The sequence below is a fragment of the Dryobates pubescens genome, chromosome 22 (assembly GCF_014839835.1).
Source record: "Dryobates pubescens isolate bDryPub1 chromosome 22, bDryPub1.pri, whole genome shotgun sequence".
NCBI lineage: Eukaryota > Metazoa > Chordata > Aves > Piciformes > Picidae > Dryobates > Dryobates pubescens.
In genome coordinates, this window is record NC_071633.1 from 11,833,190 (window position 1) to 11,856,912 (window position 23,723).

At 43.9% G+C, this 23,723-nt stretch overlaps 2 protein-coding genes across 2 annotated transcripts in view; both read left to right on the plus strand.

The window, feature by feature from the left end:
• The first annotated feature begins 1,973 nt into the window (after window positions 1-1,973).
• CALCA (calcitonin related polypeptide alpha) lies at window positions 1,974-3,743 on the plus strand. The gene is made up of 3 exons (XM_009905127.2): window positions 1,974-2,064; window positions 2,379-2,510; window positions 3,321-3,743. Exons 1-3 carry the CDS (start codon window positions 1,979-1,981, stop codon window positions 3,505-3,507), a joined length of 405 nt encoding a protein of 134 aa, XP_009903429.1. The 5' UTR covers window positions 1,974-1,978; the 3' UTR covers window positions 3,508-3,743.
• A 3,238-nt stretch (window positions 3,744-6,981) lies between these two features.
• Window positions 6,982-23,723, plus strand: part of INSC (INSC spindle orientation adaptor protein) — a 114,797-nt gene continuing 98,055 nt past the window's right edge. Inside the window, exon 1 of the mRNA XM_054172018.1 lies at window positions 6,982-7,015. Coding sequence (XP_054027993.1) covers window positions 6,982-7,015 — 34 coding nt within the window. The remainder of the gene's footprint in view (window positions 7,016-23,723) is intronic.

Sequence of the window (23,723 nt, forward strand, 5' to 3'; positions counted from 1 at the left end):
GGTGAAGGCGACTCCCCCGACCAGAGACACCCACCCTACCCCCCCCGACCAGCAACTCCCCCCCACCTTCCGAGGTGCCTCTTCCGTGCACGGAAAGGTGCTGCACCTGCCCTTCCAGTTGTGTGACGGTGGTGATGGTGATGATAGTGATGATGTTAATGATGATGATGGCTTCCTTTTGGACCGCGGATCTATGCCGCGGAACAGTCCCAGTGCAGGCGGTGCGGCCGCCCTGCAACACACAAGGCTGAGGGTGTGCTGCCGGCAGGTATCCCGAGTGCCTCGCTCCGGAGAGGAATGGCGGGATGCTGGCCGAAGGCGCCCCTTCCCCTATCGGGGAAACGGGGGGGAGCCGGGGGTGCGCCCTTCGGGCGGAGGTCAGCACTGCCCCGCCCGGGGACGTACTGGCCATGGGCATTTACGTACGCAGTGCCCCTGCCCCATTGACACTCCATCCGTCCCCATCTGGGCGAAACTCCCTCTCGCCCAAACGCAGCCGCTGTCGGAGCGCCGGGAGGGAGGGCAGGGTACCACCGGGCGGGCGGGGAGTGCGGTCTCGGGGGTGGGAATCCCGGGGAGGGAGCGGCCCCGCTCTGCAATGCGGACCCTCTGCTGCAGAGGTCGCCACGCGTGAGCGGTCCGGGGGAGCGGGGCCGTGCCGTGCAGTGTGAATAGGGTCCCCGCCCCGCAGCACCACGCCGCTCCCCACGCTGGGATTTTTTTGTGAATGGGACGCTCACGGAGCGGGGCATGACGTCAGCGCCGAGCCGGACTTCGGCGCCCAATGACGGGCCGGGCTTCGGCGGGCGGCCGAGGCAGCGATTGGCTGGCGGCCCCGCGCGGGCGCCCACGCAGGCAGCGGCGGCGGCAGGTATAAAGCGGCGGCGGCGGGCGGTGCGCGGTACCGCGGACATCGGCATCCTGCTTCGCTCCGTACTGTCTTGCACCGCCGGTAAGCACTGCGCCGTCTCCTGGCTACCTGCGTGAGGTTGGTTCCCTCCGTCCCTCCTCGCTATCGAGGTGCGGAGCTTTGAGCGGGGTCTGGCTGCGTGAGGGCACATGCCTGTGTGGTGAAGGTGGGGGATAGTTAGAACTAGGGCTCTCTCGTCCCGCGACATGGCGTGGAGAGTCCCACAGCCATGTGGGACAGCTCTTGGCGCAAAACTCTCTCCCATGCCGGGTGTTCTGCCCGTGCTGGGCACCATCCAGGGGGCACCCGCGGGGAGCGGGGTGTCCTTTGGGAGGTGTCTGGTCGCTCTGGTGAGCCACATCAAGAGCTGGGAGCTGGCAAAGCTGAAGTGACGTGGTAGTTAATGATGTGCTCATTTGTGTCTGTGACAGTAACAAGCATCTCTCAAAGCAGAGCGCTTTGGTTATAGATATTTGCTTCATGGATTGGGAGCTTATGACTAACTTTTAACTTCCCCTTTTTTTTCTGTTTTCAGAGTAGAAATATTTATTGAAATGTAACCACTGGAGTCTTCTAGTGTAATCTGACTTGGGGTGTTAGCATACTAGCTGCCAAGAATCAGGCAGTTGGAGCTGAAGTGCTAGCAGTGGCACTTCATTCTTAAAAATAATATTTTCCCTTGGGACTTGAATCGCAGAACTGTGCTGGTTTCGTGTTGGACACACTGGCTCTGACATTGTGTGCAGTAGTTAGAGGAACATGTTTTCTACCAGTCTAAGGGAAAGTCTGCATTGAGGTGGATGCAGATAGCTGTGCAGATCTGCAGCTCTGAAAAGCTGCCTTTTATCCCCTCTGCCAGTGCTAAATTTTATCTTCATTTCTGAGAAACTCCAAGTGTAATAGCAATTACCAGAAGCAAGGGAAAAGAAATATTAAAAGGAAAAAAAAGGTTAGTATTTGTGCTACTTGTGGCTAGGAAACTGTGACCTCTTCAGTAGAGCTTATAGGAATGAGAACATTGGAAAACAGCCATTGCTTGATGTACCTCTTTGTTGTAGAGAGGAAATCATGGTTATGCTGAAGATTTCATCTTTCCTTGCTGTTTATGCCTTGGTTGTGTGCCAGATGGACAGCTTCCAGGCAGCCCCAGTCAGGTAAGAAGCCATGTCCTGTTGCTGAGTGCTGTATCTGAATGCTGTGGAAATACTTAATGTTCTTCAGAGATCTAGGAGGAAAACAGACTACAGTGGATGAGAAAGCTGGATGCTTCTGATGAGATTTTTGACACTGTGGCTTTTTATTGCATATATAAGCCACCTAATACTGTGCCTGAGGATGGCTTGCGTAGTCACACCAGTGAAAGACACTGCCAATGACACGCAGTGATGCATGCCAACCCCCTCTCCTGTGCATGGCCCTCTGCAGCAGTCTGGCTTTTATTCACCCTGCTTTCCTTGCCTCTGCCTAGACCTGGCTTGGAGTCCATAACAGATCGAGTGACACTCAGTGATTATGAAGCTCGGAGGTTATTAAATGCACTGGTGAAAGAGTTCATACAGATGACAGCAGACGAGCTGGAGCAAGCCTCTGAGGGGAACAGGTAAGGACTGCAGTCTTGGGGTGACAGAATGGCAATGGGGAAATGTTATATATTCAATATTCAGCAAAAAGCCATTTGAGCACACCCTTCTACAGGTCAAGAATTTTTCTTTTCTTGGGGTTATGGCTAACTGTGGTCCCCTCACTGGTAAAGGATGCAACTACAGAGACTGGCTTCCACCTAGTTAACGTGCTTCTATCTGTCTCTTACAACTGAAAATGGAGGGCGGTTTGAGCTTGAGTGAGTGGGTTATGTTAAAATATGTCAGCAAAAGGTATGTCTTCCTAGTGGGAGTGCTAGTGGCCATTCAGTTGCTCTTGGATTCTCTGTCGTGAAAGTGCATGCTGTTGTAAGGCATGGAAAGTCCCTGGCAGAGAAGACGTGTTCCTCCTAATGCACGCAGCGCCACTCTCCCCCTAGACCAAAGGCATGCGAGAGCATTTGCATTACCCTAACAGGATTTGTATTGCAAAGCATGGTGGTGATGTATGAGACTGAACAGCATGCTGAATGCACAGGCAGAAAAACTACCTGACCTCTGACTGAGCACCCAGAAGGCTAATGAACTTGCTCTGCAACAAAGTTGAACTCACTGAAAAATAGTGTTGTCCTTCTGAGTGCATTTGTATGAACCTCCTTGCATGGAATGTGAGGTCAGGGGTTTGGGTTTGGTTTTGATTACTTTTTTTTTTTCTCTTAAGTTTCCTAACTTTTAGATATTTATGTAGGGAAGAACTGCATGAACATGCATGTTTGAGATTCCTCTTCCTTTGGGCATGTGTTTGTTGTTTTTTTTTTTCCCCCCTGCAGCCTGGATAGACCTATTTCCAAACGCTGTGCCAGTCTGAGTACTTGTGTGCTGGGCAAACTGTCTCAAGAATTGCACAAATTGCAAACTTACCCTCGCACTGACGTCGGGGCTGGAACTCCTGGCAAGAAGCGAAATGTGCTGAGTGACCTGGAACACGAACGCTATGCAAACTATGGGGAGCCCTAGGAAACAACTAGACATGCTTATGTCTCCCCTCCTCCCTTTTTTTAACCTGATGCATGTGGATCTAACTTTGATTGCTAACTTTGCTATGTTATCTTGAGTCTGTTTTCGACAGAGAATGTTTGAGACAGATCTAATGTTAGGAAGATAGAGCATACCAGTCTAGGGAAAACATAAATAAAAACCCAATGAACAGCACTGCCTTGACATTTCAAATGATTTTCTTAGACCCTGATTAAAAATAATAATAATCCAAACAAGGTTATTAATTTCTGGCTTCTGAATGTACAAGTAGACTTCTTTTGTGCTCGCCCATGCACTTGTTCAATAAACCTATTTTTCTATAAGGATTAGATCTGCTTGGTTTCATAATTTGGTTTAGAACGTGAGATTACTAGATAAGGGCTCAAAAATTCTACAAGTTATCTTAATGCTCAACAGAGGTAATGCCAGTAATCACAGAAAAGCTGAAAGAACTTAGAGAATGAAATCACACACATACATTCAGAGGTACTGATATAATGAGGCATGCTAGTAAGGATCTTGGGGGGCAAAGGAATCGGGAAAGGCTCATACGAATTTGTTCAAACAAACTAGAAGTGCAATCCTGATTTAAAACTGGGTACTGACCATTTCCAGGTAAGACTTTTTGCATTCTTTCTCTTTTGCCTTCTTACTTCATAATAGGTCTTTGCACTAGTATATTTGAAACTCAAGAATGTTTAAAGTATTTTTATTAATTCAAGACAATGTGAATTGCAAATGAAGCCACAAGACTGGATTTCTTTACAGTTCTTCTGTTGCAGCACTGCATCTATTTTGTACTCAAGAGGCTTGTTCCAAGAAATTGGTCTTGATGTGGTGAACAATATTCACTGTTAGCATTAGTAAACTGTTTTGTAGTTCTCAGCTGAGGGGAAAAAAACCCTACTGCAAGACAAAGTCATTGCTTTAGTAGAAAAATTGTCAAGCAAGGACTGTGTGAATGCCTCAGTCCCCCATCTAGCAAAATTATTAGCTACTATGAACTGTTCCCATGGTGAAGTGCTGTTGTAGACAGAGGTCTAACTCTAGAAACAAGGGGTTCCCACATACCCATTAAACATGTAGAAGCAGTATGTGTGGGTCAGCTCTGAAAGCAGCTGGTCAGCTCTTGTGCAGATAACAGGTTTATCAGAGTTGCTGACAACACTCCTGTTGTTATTAGTGATGTGAGGAGCAGAGGTGTTGAAGGTCAGTGTCTATCACTGTCCCCCAGCAGCACTACAAAAAACCTGCAGGTCTAAGCTTTTGGAGGATGTAGGTATTAGTTTAATGCTCCAGACCTAAACCTCCCCTGCACTTCTCAGTAGGTCATAATAACTTGCTGGAGGTGGGCAATGGCTCAGGTGTGGCTGAAAATCTGGCTTGGCTTGGTCTACAGTCCAATTGCTCAAGAAAGGAAGGACTCAGCTACTTCTTGTAATCTGAGACTGGCTCTAAGAAGAGCATAAAGACACATCTTTTAGAACTTAAGCTGCACACACAAGTGGCAAACGCGTGCTGTATAACAAGCCTACCTTTTCTTCTATAGAAAAATCTAGGCATAGCATTCAACAGTGATGTTTCATTGTACACAGGGTAGATACTCAAGAAACTAACCCTGTATTTTCCTTTTGAAAAGCAGTGTCACAGCACAGAAGAGGGCATGCAACACAGCAACCTGTGTGACCCACCGTCTGGCAGACTTCCTGAGCAGGTCAGGAGGAGTGGGCAAGAACAACTTTGTACCAACCAACGTGGGATCCAAGGCCTTTGGCAGGCGGAGAAGAAGTGTTCAAATATAAAAAGCTGAATGATAATGTGAATATGGTAAATACATTGTGATAAACCAACTCTGCAGGGCAGGCAGCCTGTGGCGTTAGCAGCATGTTAGGTTTGCTGGATAAATAACAGACCTGCAGGGGCAATCTCTGAGACAGCAGATCAAGTAACAGCATAAAGAAGGATCTTACAAATGTAAGAGTAGCATGTTTAGACTGTGAAGAGGAGCCTTTGTAGCTGCTCTGCTTAGATAATTATCTTTGCAGTGCATTAACTAAATGCAACAGTTAGGTTGGAATTATTTGCTTATTTAGCAGTAACATTTCATTACCAATATATCGTAACTCTAGATTTGTTTCTTTCAGGTTGCCATGAAACTGAAAGTTCAACTTTAATTTCCTAACGAAAGCAGCTCTTCTCCATCAACCATGACAGCCAGCCAGAAGATTAATTTTGCATCCTGATATTGAAAATGTTTTATTTAATACAAATGAAACCACTTCTGTTATGTATAGTACAAGAGAATCTAACTATTGAAGTTAAATTATTGTATATTCTTTTTATATGCAACTCTGTTTCAAATAAAATGTGAGAGCATCTATTATTTATTTATCTTCCAGCTTCTATGTGATCCTTGCTACTCATCCTGGCACTACTGCCACATCTCGGGGATTAGACGAAACTGCTGCCTGGCAAGGCGTATATGTATTATATGGTGTGCTGTGCCTTGATGTAAACCACTGACCTAACCTGATTGTACAGTATGTTTAGAGGGAGGGGGGTGGGGAAAAAAGGAAGAAAACCTAACAACAACACAACAAAAGCCCTGAACCAACCCCTTCAATATTGTATCATTTGTGAATTTATGCAAAATTAAAAAAAGTATTTTAGATACACTCTGGATTGAGCAGCTGCTTTTTCATTTGAACACACTTGCAGAAGCAGTTGGCACTGGCCCAACGTCACTGCAGATCAGCTGGCCCATTGATCTGCTGCAGCCTCATTAACCATAAATACTAGGCCTGGAGTAAAAAGTTCAGGAGAGGAAATATTGCTGCTTTTTAGATCAATTCATAAAGCAGCAGCTCGAGGACACTACCTGCTGAGGCTTCTGCTGGGAAAATAAGAAGGTGCAGTTGGGGTTAATAAAAAGGGAGACAAGCTTTGTGGGGTAAGGCTAAATGTTTTTATGGAGGATGTAGTTGAGATGAAATAGCCAGACAGGCTTTGCTGAGTTTTGTCTAAGGTTGAGAAAGTGAATTGGAAAGGGAGAGGGGAAAAAGGAGCTATAGAAATGTACATTTCCTTTAAGTAATCCTGAAGCAGAGGCTATTTAGGGATCAGGGATAAATAATTAGAGTGAGTGGAGAAGAGGGTAGTTGGAAGCCATCCACAGACTTCTAAGTGGTGCTGCCAGCTTCCTCCTCAAAGCTGATGCTGTTTCAGTTTAGTAGCTGAGTCAGATACTTGTTTAGATTTGTTTTGTGCCTCACAGCTGGACTCAGATGAAGATCACCTCGCCATGCAAAAGTAGAGGTTAAGGTTCTCATGATATCTCTTCTCTGTCTGCTGCAGGTGTAATAGCAAAAAAAGAGAAGCTTGGGCAACCAGATGTAGACATAGCCAGTAAGGTCATCCAGTGATGTCGCTTCTGTACCATGCTCATTCGTGACTATGGTTTTACTCCTTGGAGAATTTTTCAGCTCTGGTAAGTCAGTGTACAAAGCAGAACTTGATAAAACCAGTTTAGAAGGAAAAAGTTCCAGTGCTGAAATGGTCAAAGGAGGGATTTTCAGACTTGGCTTGGAAATCTGTTGCCCAGAGACTGGCACTTTTTTCCATTTTCCTCTGAAGTATCTGAAATTGCCCATACCTGGGTATGCTATACCCACATAGTGAACCACTGCCCTGTGCTTGTATGAGGATCTGGTTGTGTTAGACCCAACTACCAGTTTTGGAGCCTGGCAGCACTTTTCACCAGGTTTCAGTTATTTTCCCCCATTTTCCTTTGCACAAAGTGGAGGTTAGAGGCTAAGATCACCTGGCTACATCAATAATTCCTCTCTCTGTCATTGCAGAGCCTCTGAATACAAACGGCAGGTTGTCTCTTTGGTTCCCTGCTACAGCAGCTAACAGCTTAATCTTCTCTGAGATAAAATGCCTTAGCACAGTTATTGGGATGAATACATAATATTTAATGATGCATATTCAATAAGAAGCCAGGCAATGTTCATGGGCCCCTTCTGGCTTTAAGGTCCAAATGATCAGGCAGTTTATTTTTTTCCATTTATAAACATTCTTTGCTGAGAGACACCTGAGGCTGCTTCATGTAATCTGACAGCTGGTAAAGTCCATCTCTTCTACTAACTCTTAGTCCTTCTTTTCAGTTTAACAAAGTTTTGTACTTTTTTTTCTCTCAGCCAAAGGGATTTCCTCAGACTAATATTCTTTGCCAAATGGCAAGCCTAACATGTAAACCAGATTTAGTAACCTTGGTGCTGGTCTTCACATTGTCCTGGTTGCATAAAACTTTTAATAGGTGTTTTTTGGTTTGTTTGCTATTTTTTTTTCCTTAGGAAGAAATAGTTTCCATCCCTGGAGGTGTTCAAGAGGGGACTGGATGTGGCACTTGGTGCCATGGTTTAGTCATGAGGTCTGTGGTGACAGGTTGGACTTGATGATCTTTGAGGTCTCTTCCAACCTTGGCAATTCTGTGATCTCAGGATCTATTTCCCTTGTTTCTTCTGTCTCTGTCTGCACAGAGATGCAATAGACTCACCAGGTAAATATATCTATAAAGGACAAGGAGTAAACAGGAAAAAAGTTCCATCCTTTCCCAGGAAGGTAAAAATCCTTCACCACTAAACTCAGTTGCTCAGAGCTTTAGAAGCAGATTAGTACTGAAACAAGATGAAACTAGAGGTATGAACTCTTATATTTTCATTTTGTCAAATCTGAAGGTAGTGAACGTGGTAGGAGGAGTTGCAGAGCCACTAGAGGCTTGTCATTTGTGTTGGCTGACTGTGAAAAAGTGGAATAAATGGCTTGTTTTTTTAACAGTGCTGTTCTTGACAGTATTAACCCAAACTTGTCAGTTCTTAAACCCCAAACTTCCATCCCAGGAGAAAATCTATCTGAGAATTAGCATTTAATAGGAAAAAGTATGGTTTCTAATGTACTTACCTTTCCATTTTAATTACATTGCCATTCTGTATGTGCTGAAAGCTGGCAGAAAAAGCAGTGCTGGTGCAGTATGTGTGAGTGGCGTCAAACCCAAGTTACTTAGTATGCAGTCAGCCACCACAATACAGATCAATCATGCACAAGCATTTGCATTCTTGTTTACGAGGCACTATCATGAGGCCTATAGTTTGGCTCTGATGTTTTCAGATGCTTGTAAGTGTGTGTTTTCTTTAACAAATAGGTTGGTTTTCTAAGCTGTGTGCAGATAAAGGCTTTGAGGGTGTACTTTGCAAGTAAAGGCAAAGGAGCAAGAAATTTCTGAGAGAGGTAGGTTATGAATTTTGCCCAGTTCTCTGCTCTGAGCTGATGGGAAGTAAAGAAGCACCATCTTGTGGCCAGTAAATAAGCACAGATGAGGTATTTACCCACCTGCTCTTGCTGGTGGGTGCAGCTTCCAGCTGGACGTGGGGATGGGTGAGCAGGGTCACTGACTTGTGCTAGTGCTCTGAGGCAAACTCACCTGCTCACCTCCTGGCTGTGAGGATGGGGACTTGTAGGAAGGTGTGGAGGGCTCTTCAGCGTGTCATGAGCCCCCAGGGTCACTGTGCAGGGCTGTGATGGCCTATGGGGTATCATGCAGGTGTGAATCAGCTGCTATGGGGACCAGGTGAGGGATAACAGAGGAAAGCAATACCACCACCTGTCCCATGCACCTTTGCAGCTCCCAAAAGAGAGATGTGGGAGCCATTCAGCCGTGTGCTTTTTGCCCAGGGCTCCTAGACTCAAATAAGTCTTTGGTTCAGGATCATGCACCAGGATATTGCTACTTGTATTGACAGAACATCATTCTGAAATAACCCAAGTGGACTTTGACTGTGGCTCTCTCCAGACATTTAGATCCCTTTTTTCTCTGCTAGTGGAATTTAATTCATCTTCCTGAAAGCTTCCATCATCCAGCGTGAGAAAGGAGCAGAACTAATGCTATTGCTTCTGACACTATACACTGCCAAAAGCAACTTAGAGCAGGCAGTAGTAAATTTTGGTATTGGTTATCTAATTCAGCATTGTCATGTCTAATTAGCAGATTGAACACCTCTACAAGGTGAAGAGTTTAAAACAAGCTGGAGAATTTGGCCCTGTGCATTTTTTTTTAGATTGAGCTGTTTCAGAACAGAATACCTGTTAGAGATTAAATAGGCATTTCAAGCTGTGCTGAGCATTGGCAACCTCCTTCCAAGCTGGCTGTGCTCACTGTTCTGACAATCTGGTGAACCCTGCCCTGGCTGCTTGAAAGGGTCCACATGGTGCATACATTTGCTGCCTCTTTACTGTTCCTTTCCCTGTTCTGCACCAAGCCTTCAAATGGTCCTTAGGCCTTCTAAAGTTGCTCTTTCCTGAAAGCCAGTCTTCTCTGAGGAGACTACATCTCAAGGACCGTGGTCATCTGTAGGTGATGGTTGTGTATGGTAGATGTAGGTAAAACGGTCTTCAGTATCCCCTACCACAGTTGTCTTGAGTAACTGCTCCCAAGTTTGCCAGCAAGCCTAAGTGCTTGAGATTCCATCAGCAGTGCTACAGAAAGGAAATTGCCTCAGGATGAAGCAAAGGAGAGGAAACAATGAAGGATTAGAACACTGAACAACCTGTGTAATTCCAAAGTACTGGATGCAGTAAGCAGCCATGTTTGAATGCTCCCTGCCTGCCAGACACTCCACCTTACAGCATGGGAAGAAGGTGGAGAGGACAGTCAGAGCAGTGTTTTCAGTGTGCTACCTTGTTTTTCTTACTTTAGTGTTTTGCCTTCTTCAGCACTAGTCAAGTGCTGCTGGTGATCTCCTCCTGTCCCATCAGCTGGGTCAGAAAGGCTGGATGTCCCCACTGCTAGGGACTGGCAGGTTGTTTTAGGGGAGGTTGCTCTAGGGCTGCTCAGTGCCACAGGAGTGTGCTATGCTCCAGCCCCTCTGGAATGAAGGGAGGGGGATTGATAACTTCTGCTCCTCCAGGCTAGAGGCCCAGCCTTGCCTTGTGGCCAAGATGTTTCCTCTTGACCCCCAGGAGAGAGGCATGCAAAGGCTGCTTCCGACTGCTTGGCCTGTTGACCCTTCAGTGTTGAGTCAAAGGTTGGACTGGATGATCTTTGTGGTCTCTTCCAACCATCTGTATTCTGTGATTCTGTGCTTCTGTCTGCTGAGGTGCCAGCACTGTCAGAGCAGGAGCAGTGGAGCTGTGGACTGCTTAGCTGCCTCTCACCGGCCCTGTCCCCCTTGAAGCAGCTGTGTCCCAAGGTGCTGGGCATGCTTTAAGGTGTCTCCTTCTTCTCTCCAAGGGCAGATGGAAGCAGCCTATGGACTGTGACTGTCCCCATCCTAGATCCCACTGACCTGTATTAGTTGCAGTCAGCTGTCCACCTGTGTAGCTTTGCTGCAGGTCAGAAATCATGACCAGAAGGAATACTTTTCTGTTTCTGTTTAGAAAACCAGGTATTTTGCTTACTTTGTGTTTACTCTGAGGTTATTTCTGCTTCACGAAAGAACTTCATTCCATGGCTATTTGGAACCTTTATAGCTCTTTTGTAGCTTTGCAAACACTTTGAAAGTCCAAATCAATTATGTCATCCACATTAATTTGTCCGTTGTTTTGCTGACATGCTTGAAAGTCTGTTATAGGTCTTCACTGTCTCTTGTTGTGGAGGGAGACAATTATTATAATTAGTTTGTGCTCCTAGAATAGTTACATGGTTTATAATTCCATTTTTAACTCATGATCTAACCAATTTTTTATATTGAACGTTGGTATAGTTACTACTAATAGTGGGTAGGAACAGGCTGTTACCACAAATTAATGCCAAGCAAGTGCATTGTGGGGAAGGATGATGGTACCAGTGGAGGGACTTTGATCTGGACAGGCAGACTTTATCTGTGGAGGAGTCTCAGTAGCTTAAAGGGACTTTTTACCATGTCAGTCCTCCTGCAGAGTCTTAAGACGGTAACTCCGGCAGTGACAATTTTTGTGTGTGTGTACATTTTCCAAGCAAGGTTTTAGTTAACACAGTCCTTACGTCCTAGGCTGGGAAATTTTTCTTTATCACTCCATAGTTAAAGATACTATCTAAGTGTTAATTTAGTTAAGAAAATGAATATTGATTTGTGTTCTTAATGTAATAGAAGCAGAGAATTAAATGGAAAAGAAATAGATCTGACCTTCAGATGCTGGAGCTGCAGTTTAAAGTCAAACTGCTTTAGTTTTAGTTTGAAAGAGTTAAGGATGAGCAGATCAGGGACTAAACCATTTCAAACATTTTACATAAATAAAAAAGTTTGCATAAACTATATGCATTGGCTCTTTCTAGTTCAAGCATGCTGCTGGTGACACACATCAATGTGCAAAAATTTTGTTTGCTTTATGCAAAAGTTGCCTTTTGCTTCCCTCTCCTAACTAAGGTTCTCAGAGGAGAAAAAATGTCCATAACCTTTTTTTTCCCCAGTAGACAGTGGCAGAGCTCTGTGTTATCTTCTGCCTCAGGTGTCAAAGAGCTGGTTTTGGTGACTGTGCATTTTAAACTCAGGTGAGTTCAGGAGTTAACTAACTGAAACATCTTTGGGACTGAAGTTCTTGATAGGATTTGTGTCAGTTGTTCCAGTGACTTCCTGAAAGATGATGAAACACCGCCTTCTATCATCAGCATCTGTAGCTGCGGTGCTGGTAACTAAAAGCCTTAGCACTGTGTCTTGTCTCATGGTAGCACAGGCTGCCAGTGTCCCACTCAGAAAAAGTACAACGTGGGTAGCCTCAGGGTCCCTGAGACCTTTCAGTCACTATAATCACCAGTATTTCCCCTCACCCGAAGTTTTATTGTGTGGCCTGCCCTAGGTGATCCTGCTGTGTCAAGGGGTTAGACTAGATGATCTCCAGAGGTTCATTCCAATCACTGCCATTCTCTGATTCTGTTTGAGTCCTCCTTGCAGCATTTGCAGAAGCTGTGCTTTGTAGGCTGCCACTGGTGCCACTCAGGTGGGTTTGAGGGAAAGCCCCTGCTCTTACGCATTAGTGATTTGGCAGGTAGGAAACACTTCCAGTTTAGCAGCTCTTGGTGATGTGTTAAGATGAAAGTTAACCGGAGCTCTCTCTCCTAGCCAGCCAGATTTAGCTGTCATGTCCTGTCAGCTCTCCTAAACTGAGCAAGACAGCCCCTTTCTCCTGCAGGCTGTGGGATGTCTCACTATGGAGACCGGGCTTCTCTGTTTTTCTGGGCACATTTCCCCTCCCTGAGGATTTACCTCCAGAAATTCAACTGATGAGGCTTCACAAAGTAGAGCCTCCAGTGTACGGATTAGGAAATGCTGCAATCTGTGCATCAAGTGGTGTTTGCTGTTTACCATGTAATGACCTTACTAAACTTTGTAATTGTCAAACTAAGAAGTAATATCCTGTATGCCTCACAGCTCTGCTTTGCCTTTGATGGAAATGAGACTCAACATTTTCATGTCTTTGTTTCAGTCTGCGGTAAAAATTGTATCTGGGAAGAAGAGAAGGGAAGGCATTTAAGTTTCTGGCATAGTAAGTTTTTAGTGACTTCATAAGAAATTAGAACTCTCAATGTGCTCGAATGTGCTTGGGTAAATTACATCTTCTGGAAGCTAGAGGGCATAGGAGACACAGAAAGGCTCTGGAATAACTCAGTTACCGAAAGGTGTGAGTGAATCATTCAGAGTAACTGATTTTGTTCTCTTTCTGAACCGAAGTGACTGAAAGGCAGAAACACATTTAGGGATTTTAATCATTTTTTTCCAGGCAGTCTAAAGGAAAATCAGTTATTTGTTCATCTAAATGAAGATATTAGTATATGCTTCCCATTTTTAATCCAGGCTACTTCAGTGTTGTGTTCCGCTCTGCAGGAGCTCCTGGCGTTAACCATAAAAATAAGAGAGCTACTAATAATTACTTTAAAGGAAAAAGTGGAAGGTAAGCTCATGGGCATAAGAGCTTTGCTATCAAGTGGAATAACCATGGACTTCAGAATCTCGTTTTTCTAGCTGCTCTGGTCAAAATATTTTGCAACTTTTCCTTGTCCACCCCACGGTATTTTCGTGACAGCAAAATCCTAATGTATTTTAGGTTACAGTTTGTGTCTCTGCTTGTATAATACCTGTGAGAGAGGGATATTGGCAGACTGTTTGCAGTATAGATAAAGGCTTATTTTGTTTGCATTTAAAAATAAAGTTCACAGGGCTTACCCTAAATGTTTAAGAGGAACAGAGCATCCTGAGCTGCTCTTTGGAAGACCTCCCCACATTCCAGCATGTTTTGTTTTCAATTCAAAGTTATCTGATTAAAGAACCGCAGTCTGTGAAGGACACAAGATGTATACACCAATTTGTTTACACACAGTTTCTCAGGTGAGTTGCCTTTCTCTCTCAAACAGAAAATCAAAGGGACTGGAGTTTGTGGGGCTCCAGCATCAAAGATTCCCTCCAGCTTTTTCCACAGGCAGCATTTTCCACAGGTTTTCTGCTTGCAGCCAGATGGGTGCCGAACCATGGCATGATACTCCAGTAAACAAGACAGGACTGGTGGAGTAATGAAGCTCCACTGAATTATTCATTGGGTCCTGAGTGATACAGAGAGGGTTACTATAGTGAACAGCCCTCAAGATGAGAGCAGTGCACAGCACAGCCCTGCCTGGGCAGCACACCTGGCCTGCTTTCCCAGGTAGGCAGCTGCACAAATGAACACCTTGTGTAAATGAGCTATAACAACCCTGTCTGGTAGCCATCCATTACTCATCTAGAAATAGTCAATCTAATTCCAAAAACAGCCAGTTAAGTGCATGCTCCAGTGCCATGGACATAAAATTAAAAGCATGTTCAAGTGCTTTGCTAAAAAGCAATGGACTTCTAGACATCTTTACAGAGAGACACATCTTCATACTTGCTGGCTCAAATATGATGATGCCTTCTAATGATTGTGACAGATAAATACAGGGACACAGAATATATCAACACAGAGCTGGTTCCAAAGCCTGATGAGTACCAATAACTTAGTTTTAGCCCAGCTGGCCTTTGGGCTGTCCTGGCAACCTCCCTTGTTAAACACCTTGTTTTGGGGCACAGTGTGGGTAAGGGTGGGAAGGTCATGCAGACAACTGGCCTTCTCCTCAGAGCTGTTGAGGAAGGTCAGGCTGTCTGAGAAGTGAAAAGCTGCTTTTCCTCTAACAGCAATAGGCTTCTCCATTGCTTGTACAAAACATTTTGCTTTATTAAGTTGCTGGAACAAATACACAAAGAAGGCAGAACAGGAGAAAGCAAACTGTGGTTTTCTAGTCAGAAGATTAATAGGAAGCTAAAGTTGCAATGGTGCAAGGACTTCGGTGTGTGCCCTTTGATAGGCCAATGGCCCCACGACTGTGGGGGCAAGACAGAATCACAGAATCAACCAGGTTGGAAGAGACCTCCAGGATCATCAAGTCCAGCTGATCACCCAACCCTATCCAAGGCAAAGCAGATTGAGAACACATGTAAGTGAGAATACACAGAAGGTAAAACAGGAGGAGATAAAACCAGAAAGGACTAAAATCCAAACCTTACACTCCAAGGGAAGATTATCCTGGTTTTCTCTCCTACGTTTTTGGGAGTCCAGTTCTGACTATAAACTGTACAGAGCAAGAAATGTGCCCTAATCCTAACATTCTCGGATGTAATAAAACACCCAGGCTCAGCAGAAAGGATAATTTTCATTGTATGAATGCAACCACATCTGGTGGCTAGGGACAAATATAAGCATGTTGGTTGTACCATGAGGAGTGCTAAAGGGTGCTGGTGTCAGTGCCAGTGTGTACTGACCACCCTGAGCACTTACAGTGAGAACAATTAATACCAGATTCCTGAGAAGGTGGTGGAATTTGCCAGGCACCCAAAAAACAACCAGACCATTTTCAGGTCCTGATTATTTCCTAATGAACTGCTTGACCCCAAGTGCCTATGGCAGCCATGAAAGTCTGCTTTTGGGATGCCTTTTAGAATGGTTCCATTCAAATACAGACATAATTACACCTCTCCTCACAATATTACATCTCAAATATCTTCCCAGTAATCAGAATCGTTGCAGTGTGTGAGGAGTGAAGAGCTCCTTTATGCTTACAGCAGAAAGCATCTGAATTGTTACAAGCTAAAGAAGGTTTATAATAGGAAAGGGTAATAGAAAACGCCTTGAGGCATCATTGCAGTCACAAAAAGGCATGAGTAAATCTGAGTCTGAGGGTGACAATACTGTCCCTTTACTAGAAAATGCTCCTATGAAGTGAGTGAGAGAGAACAGGAATCCTTTGCCTCCCCCACAGAAAATCACAGCTACTGAAAAGTTGCTTATTTCAGTTTGTTCCCATGGTTTTAATCTTCTAATTTGCGCTAATTATTCCCACTCGAGGCTGATTTATGTTCAGCAATGTTACTTAAAAAAAATAAAATGTTTCCACTAACAGAACAATGCTCATGCTCAGGGACAGGACAAAGGGGAAATGATGTGTTTAGATGCAGTCATTTGGCCAGGCTTTCCATGAAAATATCTTTGATGCTGTCTGTGATGACTGACCTTTCCTTTGCAGTAGGTCCTCAGTTTTCTGTTTCCCCTCAGTGAGGATCAGAAGTGTTGACCTCATAAGGGATTTCTTCAAGTCTGTTTCCCAGGGTGTTTTTTTGGTACTGATAGGTAGTTTATTTAACAACTGCATGTTTTTAACATGAACAGGATGTAATGCAATAGCAAGCCCACGAGAAGTTTTAACCAGCTGTGCTTTGTTATGCTGCAACATTCAGAGCACGGCTTTCCAGAACTGCATATGAGTTTTTATCAGTCATACCCAGTACCCTCACACTGGGATGGTCACTGAGCAGGCAGGAGCAGGACTTGCCTGATAGCTGTGGAACTAGGAAACTGTCTAAAATCTTGACATCTCATAGGTCTTCAGTTCTTACAGGTTTTATCAAAAATCAGCAGCCAAGATGAGGAAATAGCTGCTCTTTGACAGAAAGTGCAAGTCACTCTGATCTGGAGTCTGTCAGAAGGAAGCAGAGGAGCCAGAATGTGTGTAATATGGGACAGGGTAAGGAACTGAGGTTAGGGAGTGTAATATGCAACATGGAAATCTATAGGAAAGTAATGCTTGCTAGTTCTGCTGCCCATACAGAGGTACAGACTTGGCAGTTTCACTTCATTGGCTATGGCTGTGCATTCATAGCACAGATGTGGCTCATCTGGGGAGGTGACCATCTTTTCAAATGAAAACCAACCAGTAGTGGTGACTTGGTCATGGGACAGAAAGTGACAGAGTAGCTGAGCTAGAAGAGGAGCCTGAAGTTAGAGCCAACTGGCTCCAAAGGCATTGCTTTGCATTGCAGAAGGTGAATGATGTGTCTGTTGTCACCTACACACGAAGAAAGACAAGCAAGCAGTGAGCAAATTGTCCTTAAAATGGAGGAAGAATTAGGAACAAGCTAACTACAGCCCCTGAGTGTTTCTGCAAGAAGCTTTACTGAAACAGCCTGCCAAGTCTGAGGACTGCAACCATACATTCTGGTTGGACTGAAAGCCTGTAATTTTCTAGATTAACAGTTGCAGAGATAAGGTTTAGTTCTAAGTGAGGGTTGCTAACTGGGAAAAAAAAAGAGAGAGAAAAATGTTGTTGAACAGCTATTGATTGGTATGATTATATGCAGGATTTATTTAAAGTGGAGGCTGGGGTGCTTTAAAAGAATTGTAGTGGGTGTGTCTGAGTGCATTTACTGCTGGCAGCACAGCAATGCCACATGTGGTACCATTTAGAATCAGAGAATCAATAAGGTTGGAAAAGACCTCAAAGATCATCAAGTCCAACCTGTCACCCAAGACCTCATGACTACTACACCATGGCTTCAAGTGCCACATCCAGTCCCTTGTTGAACACCTCCAGGGACGGTGACTCCACCACCTCCCTGGGCAGCCAATTCCAATGGCTAACAACCCTCTCTGTGAAGTTGTGTTTAAAAAGTTTAGGAAGGAATGCATTTCTTGATCCTGAATCACCTTTTCTTTACTAAAGTACAGGTGATCCCATGTTATATCTATGGTGCTACCAAAGCAGCATTTGACATGAGGGAAATTTCATAAGCCTCATGGTCATTAGTATTTCTGAGGAGAACAAGAAGAATGGGCCAAACACTGAGGGCTTTGTCCAATGGTTACTGTGTGGAGAGGGCTCTAGGTCTGCATAGCAAAGCAGGTGAGCTGAAGCTCCATGGAAGCCATTCAGGGGTGTTTTCTTCAGCCCTCTTGGTCTCCATGAGCCATGGGGACTATGGGAATTTGATTTCTAATGAACTAATGAAGAGTGGTGGATGACAATCTCCTGCTGGAATTTTTTCCCAGTTTTCATTAACCTCTGTACAGATACTATTTTAATTAAAATAACCTTGACAGTACCTATGAAAAAGCTGTGGGGGTTGCAACAGCAATTAAATGTGTTGTCAGAAATGATAAGCAGCCTGGTATCACAGGAAGGAAATTAACACTCTGACCAATAATGGAACAGTAATCTTAATCCAGAGCTTTTTACCTCTCAGGAACTGCTTAAAATGGATGGATTTTGGAGACCAGGCAATTTTAGAATAAGACAGTTAAGCAATAGGTGCCATAAAGCATCTCCATTTTAAAAGTCAGTGTCATACTGGTGTAATAGTGGCTGATAGCCAGGCAGCAAGAAATGTGATGCTAATTAGACATTAATAATGGTGCATGTGCAAAGCATTGATTATTTTCCTAAATTTTGGGTAGCAGAAAAATATCAACTTGGTTTCTAGATTATGTCACCCTCAGTCTTCTATTACTTGGGTGCTGCACTGAGCACATAAATACACAGGCATTTTGGTAAGTGACAGAGTGGCTGACCCGTAGTGTGTTAATTCATCCTGAAGGCACTGTTCATCCTTTACAGGGATTCACACTGTTTGGACAGGCACAAATCAAAGGGAGCCCTCTCTACTGGCCCAGACTGGAAGGTGCAGTCCTTTCCCTGGTCACAACAAGCTCAGGAGGTTCAGATGGAGCTGTGGTGGGTGCAAAGACTAGACCAATAAGCCCAGCACACTCCCAGAAAGACTGGTAAGAAAAGGTGCCTGAGAAGGAGCAATCTGTGAAAACAGCCACAGATTTGCTGAGGGTGCAGGGTGGTTGAACTTCTTGTCTCTGTTAAAAAAGGATATTGTTCCTCTCAGCCCTCCCACTTACTGTGACAGTTGATTCATGTCTTCTGGTGCGTTTGCATGATGGCCTTGACCTGGGGGATGATGACATCCAGGACCAGCTTACTTCATGGACTAATTCATGTGAGATTTTTTTACACTGAAGGAGTAGCTTGGAAGGTGGCCTAGCATGCAGTGGTGACTGGAGAAACCCTAAGACTGACCAGCTGGGTAAGGTGTTAATTTGGTGAGCTGGACCAGGAGACAGGGACTTAACAGCTACAACAGGGACTAAAAAGATGCGTCAGTGCATAATGGAAAAGGGCAGAAATGGAGGACATCAAAGGAAGATCGATAGGAGCAGAGTAACAAAAAAGCACGAAAGGGGCAGTGGGTAAGGAAGTTGGAGCAGAGACAAGACAGCACAGACAAAAGTTCAGATTCCTTGATGATGGCAGGATTTTGGGGAATTGAACTAAAAGCTTTCCTTGAGAGGAAAGTCTCATATCTGGAGAGCTCAAGAGGCCAGTAAAGATGTACAATGAATTTCAGTGTCAGCTTCCAGACTGGATGTACAGAGGAAATGACCATGGTTTCTCATGGATATACTAAGAGTAAACATTGAATGCAACAAAGTGAAACATACCACTTCCAAAGGACTTGCATACTTTACAAAGTTAGAAGTTTTCTGTTATGTCAGCAACAGGCAAAGTGTGAAGCACTTCTAAGGAAACACCTGCGTGGAAAAAACTCCCAGAAACGTACCAGATGTAACGTGGGTGGAAAAACAAGTGTTAACTTTCCATGTAATAGTATTATTTATTCATTCATTAACTAACATTTTTTTTAATTAAAGAAGATAAGGCTACATTTGTTGACAAAGTGTTGTCCCACTCCTCCTGACAACAATGCTGTTTAAAAAGATACTGTTTTACAACTTTCTTCCAGTGAACCACATCTGGATTTTTAACTTCCTTGAAAGTTTTTCTTGTGCTTCGATACCAGACTGTATTGGAATGGAACTCTTATTTATCTCCAGATTTATCCAGTTCCTCCTTTGTGGACAGTCTGGCATTTAAGAGGGTCTTTAATTATATTCCTCTCCTAGCTGACCACTACAAAAATTGAAATCCTCACCACAAATCTGTAAAAATGTTTCCACTTGCACTGGGAGACAAAAATAGAATAATTCCATGTCTTTTTGGACGGATGCCTAGTTGAAACTATGCAGGGTTTGACTGACAAGAGGATGTAGTCTTTGCTGAGAGCACTTTCTTTAAGGTCCTTTTTAGTCTTCGGGAACATTTAAGTAGATGAATGAAGAGAGGATTTGTGCTACTTTCCCTTCATTTGTGTTAACTTTGCCTGCTTTTCTGTAACTTTTGTCTCTTCAGCTCATCTGGCTTACTGAAAATATAATCACAAGCTGGTAAGTAGTAACTTCAGGAGTTCTGATTTGAAATGGCACTCTATTCTTTTGTGCACAGCTGTGGTAGAAGTATAAAATCCCTTTGTGCATCTAGGCAAAAGTAGAACTATTTAAATGCTCAGCATTTGCCAGGGTTAGAACTGTAAAGCGTAGTCTTTCAGTGGTGAATAAATACAGTTGCACATTGCTCAGCCTGCAAATGCAGCGGAGAGACTTCACTTGAGTAAGTTCAGAATTATTTTGCCTCTGAGTGAGCTCTCCTCACTGTGCTGCATGGCACGTTATCCGGTTCCTGGGGAGTGTGGATGCGAGCTTAAAAGCACAGCAGGTAATGGGCTGCTTCAGCTGAAAAAAGCAGAAAGAGCTTTGTATTTGTTAATATATACAGAAAGAAAGTGAGAACAAGGGGTAATTATTATTGGGTGGTAATATTTGTCCATAGTCTTCTGAGCTGTCTGTGAGATTAAACTCATCCTGAAGCTCTGTAAGAGTGCTGAATGTGTAAAATGTGATGCTTAGGCAGTTGAGCAACTTTTCTGTCAATGCATTTTGGACTGGAACTTTTAGAAGCTTTTAATGTGAAAAAGGAGGTGAATGTGTATGTGATAACAGCTTTGCAGAACGCTTTCTTCTGCTGCTCAAGTCTTGTATTTCTGTATCTAAGCATATGTTTTTGTGTTGCTGCTTTATTTTGAACTGTACCTTCATTTTGTGCATGTAGTCCTATCTCTGAGGACCGTGGAAAGTGAAAATAGCTCAGCCTTTAGGCACTTAGTTCTGTATTTCTAAAACTTGCATGCACTGATGCAAATATTTCCTCTTGGAAAGGGAAAGCTATTACTGGAGGAGTTACTTTTTTCTCAGCTGCACATGTGGCAGTTTCTACAGAGAGAGTGAAAAAAGCTGTAATGTTATATCTGTGCTCTTTGTTTAACGTGGTTTACGTCCAGATGGGGCGTGGAAGTGTGGTGGCAGTGTAAAGTCAGTTGTACCAGGTTCCTCCTAAACCAGGACCATTTTCATTAAAACCTTTTCATTCACCGCTTTGCCTTTCCCTCCCCTTTTTAACTAAATGAAATATGTATCTTAAAGTCAAGGCTGATAGCTGCTAAAATAATAGAATATCTATTTTGGGTTTCATAGTACAAATACATCTGGCAACCGTCCCCCCCCCCCCCATATCTGGGCTTTCATATTCTAAAGTTTTGTGTGTACAGAAAATGTGTATGGTGAGTCTCACTGGAATTGGATGACACAGGAGTATAATATTAATTCCAAAAGTGTTTGCAGTTTCATGTTGCAGGACTCCAGTTTGGTTTTAATTTGTTTGCTGACAATCTCACCATGAAAGCTTTATACGGTGTTGGAGGTTGAAATTGTGCTGCACCTGTAGGGCAGGACAAAACCAAAACGCCTGATGGCTTTTGTAGGTCTACATGACTCTGTGCAGGGAAGGAGACTGTAAAATAGATTATACATTTTTAACACCTTACTGTCCTCACTAGTTTGTTTCCTCTTCGTGGGTAAAGAGGAAATTAAATGTATCCTTGCTTCTTCTATACACACTTCTACTTCTTGAGTTGGCTCCATGGGCATTGCTCGAGGTGAAACGTGTAATAAAGCATTAAGGGAAATGGGGTTAAGACATGCAATGTCTAATAAAGGATATTAGTATTTATTGCCAGTCATCTTTTGACCTATGTAAATTATTTTTCTGAAGGTCACTGACATTGCTCCTGCTCCCTTTACAACCATTGTTCTGTGTGCAGATGTTTGGGGTTTTTTTTTCTCCCATTCATGTTTCTTTTAGATTTTTTTGAATTCCAAATACCAAATGTGTCATTTCTGGCAGAAAGTTCTGGTGATGAAAGAGGAAATAAAAGGAGCTTGCAGCAAGTTCTTGGAGAGGCACAAGTGGGATGGCAAAGCCACAGAAAGGTTGTGCTGTGGTTTTCTCCTGCAGGAGTTGTGTACCAGTCTTCACACTGACTTAATGAACACAGGAGGAAGCACATATTTTTCTTGGGTCTGCAAAGCAAACGTGGTCTCTGAGTACAAGGTTTACTACCAGTGTAATCAGCTGGAGTAGCATGAGTGACTGTGTGCCAACTTTCTTTTGCCTCCAGTGTACCTGGCCCAATTAAGTCCATTCTTTGTTCTTCAGTCATCTCTCCAGGTGGCTATCTGGTTGTAATAGGCCATAAAATGTGTGGCACTGGTCCATAAGAAAATGCCTTGTGGTGTAGAGGGTCTTGTAGCCCTTTGCAGAGGTTCCTGGGAGTGTCAGAGGTGGCAGTGCCTAGCTCTGAAAAGTGACCAGACTGTTCAACAGAGACCAAATTGCTTGTCTGATGCAATTCAGGAATTGAAAAATTGTTCTCAGACATGCTTAGTTTTGGACCTCCATGCCTGGTTAGATTGAGTGACAACAATCTGGTTTCTGTGGTCCTAACTGCTCTCTCACAAGGGACTGCACATATTCATTTGTGACACCAGAATGCCAACTCATCAAAATTGCAGTAAGTCAGTTACCAGGCAAATTACTTGGTCAGACCTAACAGGCACCAGTGAAAAGCTATTTCTAGAGGAATGGTGCTGGTTTTCTGCTCACATCCCCAGCCCGTATACCCTGGCAGAGCCCTGAGGTAGTAAGTGAAGACATATTAATTGGTCTCTGGCCAGGATAGGCCCTCATAGTTTTAATTAAATGGTATTTACGTGAAGGAAGACTAAAATCTGGGGCCTCGTATCAAACAATTGTGCTTGGAGAATGCTGAGATTAAAACCAGAGATGCTGGCACCCATCAGGTTTAATTTAGTGACCTTTCCCTGCTAACTCAAATGCACTAGACTGAATTCAAGAAATGCTAGGGGAACCCAAAATGATCATGGGTGCATGATAACCAGGAACTGCTTGCTCTGATGTTTTTGGGCTCTTAATCAGGAAGGAGTTAAAACCAGTGCTGGAAGGGTGCTGAAATATTCAGAGTAAGAGACTTCCAGAGGGAGCTGTGCTGGCCAAGGTTCAGCATAGCACTTTCAGCTGCTCTTCAGCTCTGCTCTTCAAAATGTGAGAGATTGAACAAACATGCTGGTCATGGAGCTCATGAAGCATGGCTCATACCAAAGTCCTTTGGTATTTGTTCAGTTGAAGAATCCACACATTTTGGAAGTCAAACCTGGCTTGCCCTGGAGTTGGGACACAGCATGAGGTGGCTGCTAGCCATCCTGTATCACCTGTGCCAGGCTGTGGAACCACCCAGGCTGGGTGCATGTGTGAGCACCTGCATACCTTGATGTGATTGTGTAGACTAGGTGGGACACAGATATGCTGCCCTTCTCAGTGCATTGGAGTTGGGGTTAGTAAAATTGTGTTGCTTTGTTTTCACTGCTCTAATCTTAGTGGAGTAAACATGAAAAGGAACAAAAATCAGACCACCCAGGCAGCACAGGCTCCATCTCCCCTTAGGGGTTTGTCACAGCATGATGGTGCACTTTGCATGAGGCAGGACCTCATATGCTGTCAGGACTCAAACCCCTCTTTCTTTCCAGAGCCATGCACTAGACCTGCACCCTCTGTCACCAGCTCTGAA

Coding starts and splice junctions, on each gene's coding strand:
- CALCA (XM_009905127.2), top strand. CDS start 1,979: ATGGTTATGCTGAAGATTTCATCTTTCCTTGCTGTTTATGCCTTGGTT. Junction 2,065..2,378: donor TTCCAGGCAGCCCCAGTCAG/GTAAGAAGCCAT, acceptor GCCTCTGCCTAG/ACCTGGCTTGGAGTCCATAA. Junction 2,511..3,320: donor CAAGCCTCTGAGGGGAACAG/GTAAGGACTGCA, acceptor TCCCCCCTGCAG/CCTGGATAGACCTATTTCCA.